This window comes from Eleutherodactylus coqui, chromosome 9, assembly GCF_035609145.1.
Source record: "Eleutherodactylus coqui strain aEleCoq1 chromosome 9, aEleCoq1.hap1, whole genome shotgun sequence".
In the NCBI taxonomy this organism is placed as follows: domain Eukaryota; kingdom Metazoa; phylum Chordata; class Amphibia; order Anura; family Eleutherodactylidae; genus Eleutherodactylus; species Eleutherodactylus coqui.
The window spans coordinates 58448599-58462008 of record NC_089845.1 but is presented as its reverse complement, the minus strand read 5'-3'; the positions used below and the strand labels follow the sequence as shown (position 1 = coordinate 58462008).

Here is a 13410-nt window from a genome sequence, read left to right as displayed (position 1 = left end):
TGTAGTGGGATGAGTAATTAGGTGAAGCGGAGAAGAAAAAAGAAAAGCAAGTCATATGCATGTAAATTACATTTTCAGTTTAAATAGATCTGTCCCTGTGGCTCCATTTCTAAACTGCCTTCAGCACAAAGGACACTACGAAGAATATTCATATTTTTGAAGTTGGCAAATGTACAGCATTTTACAAAAATGATATCCAACACATTCCTTACCTTTAGGTGAGATTGAGGTTTTTGATAAATTTAAATGCATCAGTCCTTTAGGCAGTTTGGCAAACTGTGTACTTAAAAAAGATACACCTGCAAAAAAGGAAATAGATCATGTAATTATATATATAAATGCATACGTTGACATCATACTATACTGATGGATGCACTGAATTAGAGCGCAATTGCCTAGTTAGGGCAAATGGAGGTCACAGAGGGATTTTCCTTGATAGGGATTCCTAGAATGCAAAGTTTTATAAAAAAAAAAACAGCACTTGTTCTGGAGGAGTCTGCATGGTCACCTATGACATGGGTGCCATTTCATCTTTGCAAGAAAATTTAGTTGTCAACTGCATCTTTAGTAGCCTGGTTTCAGTCATTTGGCTACCAGGATGGCTGGATTCAGAAAGACGATTGTCCAGTTAGGATAATCCCTTTAATGGACATTGAAGATATTGATGACATCTTGCCATTATGATTTTTCCAAAAGGGGCTTGTGTTGGAAGATTAGTGAATATTTGCTTAAATATGTATTTTCTATCTATCTATCTATCTATATATAAATATATATATATATATGAATATCTGTAGATGCGATCTGTAAAATAGGATATCAAGGACAGAACTAAAGCAGTCCATATGAACAGATGGTGGTTTTACGGCCCTATTGATAAATAATTTGTATAGTCTCAGATTACAGGGTGCACATGGCGACGGTTTAGGTTGGAGTCGGTGGTGGGTTATTTTCTTATATATTATGTATCCACCAATATATGATCCACCGCTCCACCAAACATAAGAGCAGGGTCCTGAGTGTCCCCAATAAATGTAGCCCTGTACACGCATCAGTACTACCGATCCATTCATCTCTATGGGACTGAAAGATATAGTTGAGTACAAGCACTTGGCAATTTCCAATAGTCCTGAGGAACAGGATAGAGTGGTAGTGCACATGAGTGACCACTGCTCCATTCACCTGGGAACACTCGTGACAAATATGGATACCAGCGGCCAGACCCTCACCCATCAGACACTTATTGCCTATCCTATTCTGTGGATAGGTAATACGTTAGTTTGATGGGTCAACCCCTTTAAGAGCATTTTTAAACAATCTGACAGTAAGGAATTAAAACGATGCCATTCTCTAGATAAGTTAATAGCATGCGCTATAAAGGCACTGCAAAAAGATCACCTGCAATTACATGAAATTATACAGTAATACTATAGAATGGGAGAAAGAACATGTAAATGAAGAAAGCTCAAATCTTGCCTGAAAAGGGTGTAATTTTCTGCTGCAATTAAACTATGGAAACTCCCATTCCCTTGACATGAAATCTTTTCTTGAATTAGTTCATTAGAAAATAAATGATGGCAATGTCCCCTTTCAAACCCCACAATGCTTTAGCATGGGGAAGCCAATTGTAACCTATTCTATTCCTGCATCTGCTCAGAGAGAGCTTGACTAATAAGTAATGGGGAAGAGAAGGTATTATAGTAGAAGCTGAAATCACATGCTTGCCAGCAACATTCCTGGCCGGGAAGGTTATCAAATCGTATTTCCATGATGATTTTTAGAGGCGCAACACTGAGCTCTATCTGTAATATGGGTATTGAGCTGGCATGAAATTAAATTCTTCTGGAATTACACCAAGTGTCACCGTGATAATCTAGACTGCGTAAAAAAAACTAACTGATTTCACATCAAGTGTCATTAAAAAATTGGTAGTTTTATCTAGACAATCCCTATCTATACGCTCTGTTTGGGCATAGGGACGTCACAGAGGGGGATCCCCCTTTATAATCCGGAATGGAGAACCACTTTGTAATTCATTTGAACGTCTACAATGTAACATTAAGTTTACCGGAAACTTGTATCCAGAAACTTATATCACAAGTAGGGATATCCAATAAATGTAGCCATTTACAACCCTTATTAAGACATTAACTTATAGCCTAAAATTCAGCAACACTATTAACAGGATCATGAAATACACTGATAGTGGGGATAGGATGCCCTGTTACCCTCATGTACGAACAGGAAACTATGTACCATTCGCCGCTCCTTCATGCACTGTAATTGCCCTATCAGTTCTCTCATATTCTTTTAACTGCCATTAAACTGATATTTTGTGTGCTCATTTACTCGTTTCTTCTCTAAACATGTATTCATGAAAATAACTTTTACTTGTTTTTTTACAACTTTCACTAATAAAGTTTACTTACAAAGTTTCCAATATTTTATAATGCTTCTTGGTCTACAACCCCATATTCCTCTTAGTGAGATGGCTTCCGCTCTGGGTTACAAATTGGGAGGGATGCAGCAGAACCAATGGAGACCAGTGACATTTGTTCATGGGCCGTTACACATACAAGTACTGTATATTATAAGGGGCATCTATAAATCCTTATGATGAAGGGGGTCTTTCTTCCTATTAGAGTGTGTGTGAATCAGTACCCTAGTACCATCCACCTGGACTTAGATTCATTCATTGTTTGAATTCTCACTTTTGGTCGGAACCTTACAGAGAGGGGTGAGTATTTAGGAATTTTACTGTGAAAGTTATACCTACCTAGTACATCCTCACCCCATGGAGCGCCATTTCTTCTTCTTTATCAGCCTGCATTTAATACTATGAAATGGACAGGTTTTAGACTATAGGCCTGCGTGGTGCATTAAAGGTATCTGTGTGACCCTTTTAACACCTTATCTGGCCTTATCTGTGCAAGTATAATTGTAGGTCAAGTCCCCTGGTGCAAGCCTAGGGTGACGTCACATCGTGGTGTTTTCTTGGCAGACTGTGTTTGCGGGGTGGTTTGCCAGTCATCTTTTAGCAAGCTGGGTACTCATTTTATCGACCCCGGAAGGCCGAGTCAACTTTGAGCCGGCTACCTGAACCATGCAGAAATTGAACCCACAACCTTCAGGTCGTGAGCGAGAGCTTAGGACTGCATTTCTGCTGCCTTAACACTCTGCACCACACGAGGTACAGAATAATACTAAGCAGCAACTCTCCCACATAATTGGTGCACGAGTGGTTGTTTAGTCAGTATTTTGCACCTGTGCTACCTCCCCCACATAGCAATTTGTATATCCACATGCTGTAGGGAAAATGGTGTATACCTGCTGTCGTATTTTTGTATCAGTAAGTATGGAAGCGGTTTGTGATTTTCATTTGAACAAGGAAACAAATCTAATTGTGAAACCAAGATCCAAGCTGCTGTGTTTGGAAGACGTATAAGTAGTACAAGCAAAGGAAATATCGCTGACACATAAACAACATGTTTACATTACAATTATATGGTTACTGGAGCATAACCAAGGGAATTCATGCAAATCCCTTTACTACTTATACAGAATTTGGAAAAATACTCAGTTACAGACCTCTGTCCTCGATTGGGTTGTTAGCAAGGTTTATAGAATGGAGTCCTGAGTTTGGATTGTATGCAAGGGCATTGGACAACTTCTGTGCAAAATCACTAGAAAGCAAATGGAAGAAAAAAATGGATCCAATCAGCATTTTAAATATAAGGGTTACAGCAGTATGTTGTTACATCTCTATGCAATCAATAAGTCATTCTATTATGTCATAGAAATGGACCTTTAGAAGAGAAATGATCCCTCATGGTTGAGGGCAAAAACGAGGTCTAACCAATTGTTCAGGTTGTTGACACATTTTCATGTAAGGTTGGCTTAAATGTACTAAAGCATCTACTGTTTAAGGAATAAAATCCGAAACCTACAGATATAGTGCCCCATTTGTGTCCCCACAAAGCAATACTACCCCTCTTGTTTCCCCCTAGAAAACTAATAATGCCCCTTTAGTGCCCCAGTTATAGTGTCCACCACAAAATAATAATTCCCCCTTAGTGTCTCACATCTAGAGTTCTCCCATAATAGTGCCCCTTTTGTGTCCCATAAGTTCATAGCGCTTTCCTTTGTGTCCCACAAGTTCCTCTCTGGCCGCACAGTTAATTGTTTAATGCTCTGCTTTGTTTCAATTTCTCTATGGGGCATAAGGCATTTTCAAGGGCGTCCTGATAAATTCTCATAGTCTCATAGCTGGTTCTGTCTCCTCCCCTCTGATGTTCTAAGGCATGAACTTAAGGAGACCAAGACAGGGCAAGAGGATGCATCAAGATACACATAAAGATGCTGGATCTTGCAAGGGGGAAGTGGTCAATGCACAGAAAAAGTGCCAGCAACACCCCTGATGTCCAGCACCAAGAACTTCTTCTGGGAGTGAGAGAGGTCTCCTTTTTTCCAGGAGAGTTGGTTAATATGTCATCATGCAGCACACGCCACATAAAAACAACTACAAAGAGTCAACTCTTGCATCACTTTTAGTCATCTGAGTATATTGAAACTCCCTCTAAAATAATGTATGGCCAGTCTTATGCACTGGTTCAATGGTTTGCTGGTAAAAGGTACATATATATGTACAGATCATTGTTTTAATATAAAAGTAACATATGCACAAATAGCACATTTATATTTCTATCTCCCAATTTAGAGTATTTTAGGCAACATTGGACATTAATTTAAAGGGATTGTCAGGGACTTTACTATTAATGGTCATATCCACAAGATAGGTCATTAATTCTGACAGTGCCTGAAGCACAAAACTCTGTCCGTATTGCAGCAGGCTGGTTAGGTATCGCAGACACAGCTCCCATTGAATTACCCTGTAGTACCAAGCCAGGCCACTGGATTAAGGAAAGGGTAATCCCCTTCTAGTGCTATCCGCACTGGCAGTGTGCCCTGGGATCAGCTGATCATAAGGGATCACAAGTGGTAGACTCCTGCTGATCGGCTATTGATGACCCATCCTGAGGAGAACTCCAAGATCTGACAAGAAGATAAACAGTATACTAAAGATTTTAAAGGATACAAAGGTGTCATATAAAACATTTCATTGCCACAAGATCACTTGTCTCATATTGCTATAGTAAGTCTACATACTTAATAACTTTATACAAACTTACATTCTTAACCCAGCATTTTCCAAAACCAATTCTTCCAATCGACTGGACCTGCTCACCACTCGTAGGATTTGATCACAGACATCAGTGGACTGAAATATTAAAAAGTAACACACATTTCATAACTATTTACAGATGTGTCTTAGTGTTAGGGTGGTTTCACATCCGCGCTCAAGGTTCATCTTTCCTACTTTGATCAGGCAGCAGGAAAGGGGAATCCCCGCAGCCGAATGGCTCTGTCTCTAGAAGGAACCGAACAGCGCCGGACGGACCCGATTGACTATAATATTGACCATTCGCTTTCCACCCAGCTGCCCAATTTTCGGACTTCTGGTATTTTAAAATAGATCTGGGACAGAACCTCTGGCTAGAGGTTCGGATACAGATGTGAAACCAGCTTTAGCCTTGCTGTCCAACTGAGGTCCCAAGTTAAATCCTTCAGGTTCTTTGCTTTCATCTGTACTCTATAAAACAGATTTTGGGCCAGGCATGGAATTGAAATGTATGTGTTGGTGCTATATAATTGAAAATACCAAAATTAACAATAACCCTTTTAGCACTAAAAGACCTCATAGAGGAAAGTCTCTACTCAGGACTTCCCTTCACGAGCTAAAGCAGAGCGCCACAATGGTAAAGTTTGTGAGTTGTATCAGTTGTAACAATATAAGGAGTTGCAAATCCTGCTCACATATACTGATCAGAGACACGATACGAATCCCCAACACACAACGGGACTATAAGATCTCCGGGACATTGTTATACGCCCAATGATGTGTACCTGATCCTGTACACTAAATGTCATATTAGGGTCTTTACCTTGGAGAAATAGGACAAAAGCTGGACGCAAAGATGAGATCTCAACGCCACACAACATAGAACATATGAAGGTTATAATATTAAAGGGCAACTTCAAATCTCAATGTCTTAGAAGAATTTGGGAGTACACGTTTATACCCATCTTGGATACTCTCAATACAGGCCTAAGTATTCCTAAAGGTTTCATGGCAGAGTGGGGTGTATAAAAAAAATCTATAGCAGAGATAACACGCAGGCCTGGTGAACCCCTAACACAAATTCAGAGACCATGAAAGTTTTCCCATCCTTACCAGTGGACTAATTAAGTATTTATGCCTCTGGTATTGTTTAGGTGCAAATTAATCATACCATGTCTGTGCCATTTTATGTGTGTAAGTGTATATATAGATTTGTATTTATAATGTGCTTCTTCAGATTTAACCCATTATGCCTGATGAAGAACCCCAAGTAGATTTGAAAGCTCGCTATAACATCATGTATTTTTGTTAGCCATTAAAAAGTATTATATCTACAAGATTACTTGGTTTCTCTTAATGAGAACAATCACATTTTGCTCTACTGGCTAACACAGTACTAAACTTTTTTCTTTTTGCCTGAGAAGATGTGGGCAACCACAGGCCACTAATGAAATGCAGACAGTTATATTAGATTTTACTGCTTAATGCAGTGACACCATAATAAATTTGAATTTCCCTAGTTTTTCAATCCTTCTTGTCACTCCCGAGTAAATTGTTCTGTTTTAAAAGGTGCATTCAAATAAATTGTTGAATAATGTAAAAATGCATTCTGTAAAGCTCAGAATCAGCATACTTCCTGTCCACATGCATAAATTAATTATGTGAGCAGTACTCACTAATTTCAAATCCTTTGATGATAATTTTGTAAACCACAGATTGTATTCCAGGGCTGCAACAATCGGTATCAAATCTCTGTAAAACATAAAATACAGAGTTATTAAATTGAATGTATAATTCTACAAATTGAAATATGTTTTTTAGGCATAGAAAACAGAAAATAAAATCATTCATAAGGCACAAAATAAAAGAGCAGAACAGAGTAAAAGACACAATCTATAGTATAAAAGCTTTTTATGTAACAATCCAACGGATTATTGGAAGGATGGGACAAGTAGACCATGTCCAAGTCATCTTCTTACCAAGTTCATCTGCAAGATTTGTGCTGGAAGGATTTGATTATCAGATGATCGAGTATCATAGATTCAAAGTTAAGTAAAATACATTTTTAAGGAAATGTTATGCCATACGGCTGCAGCTGGAAATTCCCCTCCCCTCGCCCTGCCGGCAATTGCGGTCTCTGCTCTCCAGAATCTGTCATCAGTGGCAGATACAGCGTTCTCCTACATTCCTGACTCTCTGTCTCAGTTCCTCTTATAGGGCCAGTGCATGCACCCAGCTTTCTAGACCCCAACTAATTCTGATTGGTTTTGAGCCGTTTAGGGCCACTCCTCTCACTGTAAGATGGCTAAGCAATCAGTCTTTCGTATGGGCAAAGGTCTCTAGTTGTTCTGATAGTTCTTGGGGGTTTTGATCCACACCTGTTGCACTCAGATTTTCCAGACGTCTCTACTCCTGACCTTTCAGCAATGTAAGGGCTCTTTCCCACGAGCGTATATCGGCCAGCCACTTTCACGGCCGGACGATATACGCTGTGATTTGATGCATTGGATTCCAATGCATCAGATCACATGGCCGTATTACTGAGACGTAAAAACGCCCCGCCGGCCAATATAGCGCTGGGCGTTTTTATGTCGGGCCCAAAAGATAGTCCTGGAACAATCTTTTGGGCCGGAATACGTTGGCCACTGCATGGGCTCCTATGGTAGCCCATGGCAGCAGCCAGAGGTGGGAGAGAGTTTAGCAGCACGGCTGCTAAACTCCCTTCCTCTGCTCTCCTCCCCGTGCAGATTTGTGCGCCCGTTCACGAGCTTCTACGCCCCAGATCATAGCGTATATCAGCCAGCCGTGAAAACGCCGGCCGATATACGCTCGGGAGACAGAGGCCTAAGGAAGGAATGGGCCTCTGTGCGCTGGACAGGAGACCGGAGATGAGAAGCGTGTTCCAGTACATGGGCAGGACTACATAGTCCCTATGTATTTGACTTGCGTACAACATTCTGGACAATTTGCATTGCATAGTGTATCTCATTACTTCATGTTAACCCACAATGCATATTTTCGATGCTACAGTTATTTCATTGGAGCAGATTCCGCCAGGCTCCCACAATTACGGTTAAAACAACGTGAAGCCTACTGGATATTTAAACTCTACATGTTGGCCCCTAATGGCCTGAATGAGTGCATTGAGACTGGTTATTAAAAATAGTTGTTTTTTTTTCCTTTACCATACTAATCCTCCCAGTGCTACACCCTGTCATACCTTTCCCCCCCTTTTTTTCCCTCTATTTACATAGTCTTGTTTCTCTCCTCTTAAAGGGGTTGTCCCGCGGCAGCAAGTGGGTCTATACACTTCTGTATGGCCATAATAATGCACTTTGTAATATACATTGTGCATTAATTATGAGCCATACAGAAGTTCTAAAAAGTTTTATACTTACCTGCTCCGTTGCTGGCGTCCTCGTCTCCATGGTGCCGACTAATTTTCGCCCTCCGATGGCCAAATTAGCCGCGCTTGCGCAGTCCGGGTCTTCTGCAGTCTTCTATGGGGCCGCTCGTGTAGAATGCCGGCTCCGTGTAGCTCCGCCCCGTCACGTGCCAATTCCAGCCAATCAGGAGGCTGGAATCGGCAATGGACCGCACAGAAGCCCTGCGGTCCACGGAGACAGAGGATCCCGGCGGCCATCTTCAGCAGGTAAGTATGAAGACGCCGGACCGCCGGGATTCAGGTAAGCGCTGTGCGGGTTGTTTTTTTAACCCCTGCATCGGGGTTGTCTCGCGCCGAACGGGGGGGGGGGTTAAAAAAACAAAAAAACCCGTTTCGGCGCGGGACAACCCCTTTAATTGTTCCCTTATCTATCATTTTATACATATTTTTACATTTTATTTATTTGTATGGTTATTTTACATGAATCTTAATAGCTCCTTAATTGTTCTTATTTGTATATTTATATCCCATGAATTATGATTATTATTATATTTTTATATGGTTATTATTCTTAATAACGCCTCTTGATCATCTGATCGGTTGGTCATCAAAATAATTTTTTATGACAAGCTTTTATGCTCATGATTATCATACTACAATTAATTTTGGTTATGTGCTGCTGCGCATTAACCACAACACAAGATAGATTGATCGCGCTCTCTTTTTTTCCATTAGTTCTTCTTCATTTTATTGGCATAAATATTATTTTTCTACTTTATCTCTGTACATCATCTCTCTCTTTATTCTCATCAGTTTTTCCCCTACATTTCCTACATGTTAAATTTATATAGCGCAGGGTATTCTATTTTTTATATTTTCATTATCTTTTATGTAAGTCCGCAGGATGATCAGCTAATTAATAATTAAGTTATATTTCAATTACCGGTCTAATTATTTCACAAAATATTACTTGTTATCTATTTAATGTTGAATCTCAAAGGGGTATTAGCCCGGCGCACCGGGTCAAATCAACTGCTCCTCATTGGGATTTCGCCTTTTTATACCATACTCAAGTTCTTTGAATTTACCGTTTTCTGTACAATCATTTTTTCCCCTTATTTTACACTCCCGACCTTGGCTTACTAAGGACCTTTACACGCGGCAATTTTTGTGTAAATTTTTGGGTTTTAGATCAGTTAAAAGGGTCATCTATAGTATTTCATTGGAAAACCCCTTTAGAGGGTGAGAATTAGGGAACCCCAGGTCATCCCCCAGATCTAGCCCTAAGGCACATCTTTGTGTTGCACAGCCAAACCAAATCTGCTCATGTGGCAGGAAGACATGTTAAAATTATACAAAATTTAACTCATAGAAAATTTTGGGGAAAAAAATACCTAAACTAAATTGGGGGATTGTATGACAATTGGTTGAAGAGACAATTTCCCATTAAATTTAATCAGATCGCTGCTTTCATTTTAAAAAAAGGGAAATTAGAGGTGGAATCAGTTTAGTTGCTAGGGGCATCTACTCCACTTTTCCTTTGCACTAGTTTTGATACATTCCTACCCCCCATGAGTCAAATTATGAAGTAATTACCGTGATTTGAATGATAATTAAATATGTACTTTTACATACAATTGAGAATTAAAGAAGCTTAATATACACTTCCATTGAACTCTTATCTCCTAATTGTTCTTCATTATAAACATTAGGAAGATGTGAAGATAGTCACCAAGCTTAACAAATCAGACTAATCTGCTCCTCTCTCATTTTTAATCTTCTATATAGTTTCTTATCAGATTATAAAGAAGAGCATTTAAATTTTGTAACGCAGTTCTCTTTTAGCAAGTTTCACAAAACAGCCGTACAAATACATTATCAAATAATCTCAATGTGGGATTACACATTCTTCCATTTCTTACAACTGCTCTGTGTATTAATAGAGGTGTTACTGACGATTTAGTCTGTTCTGTTACAAACTTGATGTTGTATATTAATAGGTTATGGCCCATTTCTTATTGAAACACGGCTGAAACATGGTGAAAATAGGTGGCAGAAACATCAACAATCTCCGTTATGCAGATAACACAACTCTGCTTGCAGAAACAGAAGCAGATCTGAAACTGCTGATATGCAAAATTAAAACTGAAAATGAAAAAAATGGGCCTCTACCTGAATTTAAAGGTGACTAAAATTAGGAAAACTGCAAAAAAAATGGCCAAATTCAAATCAAAATCGACAATGAGGTCATAGAATGCATGCGAGACTTCATCTTCCTTGGCTCAAAAATGGACCAGGCTGGAGAATCTACGCCAGAGATAAAACGTAGGATAGCATCGGGCGAAGCTCGATGCTAAATATGAACAAAACCTGGAAAAGAAGGGATATCAGCGTAGCAACTAAACGCAACATAGTGCAAACCATTGTATTCCCCATAGCCATGTATGGATGTGAAAGCTGGACTGCGAAAAAAGCTGATAGAAGGAGGATTAATACGTTTGAGCTATGGTGTGGGCGAAAGCTGCTGCGTATACACTGGATGGCGAGAGTAACAAACAGAGAAGTCCTGAATCATATAAGACCCGATATACCACTGGAGGGGAAGATGGCCGGACTCAGACTCACGGATTTTGGCCATGTAATGCGAGCAGAGTCGCTAGAAAATTCTAGAATGCTCGGACAGATCAGTGACAAAAGTAGACCCGACCGCCAAAAAGAACGATGGCTGATGTGACCACTGCAGCCAATTGCTGGCCTCCAGGCCTCTGACACTAAATTTGTTTAGAAGAGGATAAGAACAAGCCCATCAAGTATAACAGGTTCTGAAAAATTCACTGTAGGGAGTATTGCTCTGGATGAGACTCAAAATCCATCATGGCATAAGGAAATTAAATATTTTTATCCATTACACTTGGAAAAAAGTTGGTGGCAAAGTAAATAAAGAGATGACACACAAGCCCATCACCATTACAAGAACTTTCCACAGGAACGCAAATCATGGCCCGTGCTATAAGCCCTGATCACGTGTTCCAAAAAAAGTTGTACCTTTATTTTCTTTTATGCACGTTTGCATTTTACATAGGAGTCACGTAAAAACTAAAACTGATATTTAAAGGATTTGTATAGAAATCGATTGCTATATATTTAATAAAAAAACAGTATTTCAAACAGAACCCGATCATGTGCAGAAGGTTAAGCAGGCAAAGCCCTTGATCATTAATCTCACGCTCCATCAAGTTCTGTACACTAATATAGTCTACCCTGGATATGATAGAGCAAGCAATGAATTACATAATGTAATCACTAAACGTTCAGACAGACAAGACTTGTTTCTAAAAAAGAAAAAAATATCCTGCCGAGCCTCCTAATCCTAAATGTGTTAGCACAAGATAGATCAGCTGTGGCGGAGTGTGAATATCTTTATCGAGGCACGCACTGCATCTGCATACCAAAATCCTCCGAAGGAGAATCTAGAGATATTTTAACACTTACAGAAGGAACTGGAGGAAATAGTAGTTCCATTTAAATCCATCTAATTAGGTTACTAGAAAATACGGCCAGCATATCTACCGATAATCTGCAATAAATTCAGCGAAGTGTTCAATAACCGAGCAACTACAAAACATAAATAGTAGCAAATGTTGTAGATGTCGAAGAAACATTTCCATATAAATAGACGCACTTCCTTAGGGTCCTTTTAGACGGCCCGATTCTCACTTGAACAACCGGTAGCTCGCTGTCATTCGTGCAGCCTGTTTAGACAGACCGATGCATCGTTGGCTTGTTCAAAAGAGAACGTTCAGTCCCTGTAGAAGCGAATACAGGGTCAGAATGATGGCTGCTTAAACCGAACGATAAGAGAACGAGCCAACCATGCTTTTTATGACTGCAGAAACTGAATGACGAGCGAGAAGCGAACTATTCTCGTTCACCGTTCAGTCGTTGGCCACGTTTAGACTGAACGATGATCGTTCACTTTTGCTCATTTGAATGATTTTTGGAACGATGATTCCTCTGTTTAAGCGCAGCATTAGGATAGGTCAGTAATGTGTGCGAGCACACCAAAGGAGATCTAGTTCTCCAACAAGTGCCATGACGCCTTTAATGTTTATCCCAGCACAGTAGCTTGTCTACTCTTGCCGCACAGTCTGGTACTCCAGCTTACCTCCATTTAAGGATTTGATGGGGGTCTTGATAGTTAGTCCCAACACCAATCACTTTTTCACAGAATAGGATTAAAAAATATCCTTTATTGACAGATTAAAACCAGAGGATATTGGCAATTCATGCCAGAAAAAGAATACAACATTGACTTGTCCTTCCAATATCTCCTTATACAGTGTTTGCCCAAAAATAAGACCCTGTCTTACATTAATTTTTGCCCCAAAAGAGGTACTAGGTCTTATTTTCTGGGGGATGTATCTTTTTATACTTAATTAGCAGGCTCGGTCCAGTTCCCTCCCGCTCCAGAACTCTGACACACTGAGCCGCAGCACTGATTGGCCAATTCATAAATCCAGCCTCCACAACGCGATGGCTATGATTGGTTCTTTGACCACTGCTCAGCCAATCAATGCAGCGCTCGATGAACTAATCAGAGCCATCGCATTGATTCATCAAGCGCTGCATTGATTGGCTGAGCAGTGCTCGAGAGCCAATAAGAGCTTTCGCTTCCTGGAGGTGGGATTTATGAATCCCATACCCAGAAAGTGATCTTCTGTGGATGAACGAGGACTGCAGGATGCACGGCAGAGCACCGGACAGCAGCAGGAGGACCTGGACCGGTATGTATGTATTTTTTTTTTAGGTACTGCACCTAGGGCTTATTTTTGGGGTAGGGTTTATA

At 40.1% G+C, this 13410-nt stretch overlaps 1 protein-coding gene across 3 annotated transcripts in view; it reads right to left on the bottom strand.

The window, feature by feature from the left end:
• Positions 1-13410, bottom strand: part of CARMIL1 (capping protein regulator and myosin 1 linker 1) — a 267172-nt gene that overhangs the window by 149174 nt on the left and 104588 nt on the right. For all 3 annotated transcript variants that reach the window (XM_066579442.1, XM_066579441.1, XM_066579443.1), the window contains exons 9-12: positions 6856-6931; positions 5190-5278; positions 3589-3683; positions 213-299 (exon numbers count right to left, since the gene is read on the bottom strand). In XM_066579442.1, coding sequence (XP_066435539.1) covers positions 213-299; positions 3589-3683; positions 5190-5278; positions 6856-6931 — 347 coding nt within the window. The remainder of the gene's footprint in view (positions 1-212; positions 300-3588; positions 3684-5189; positions 5279-6855; positions 6932-13410) is intronic.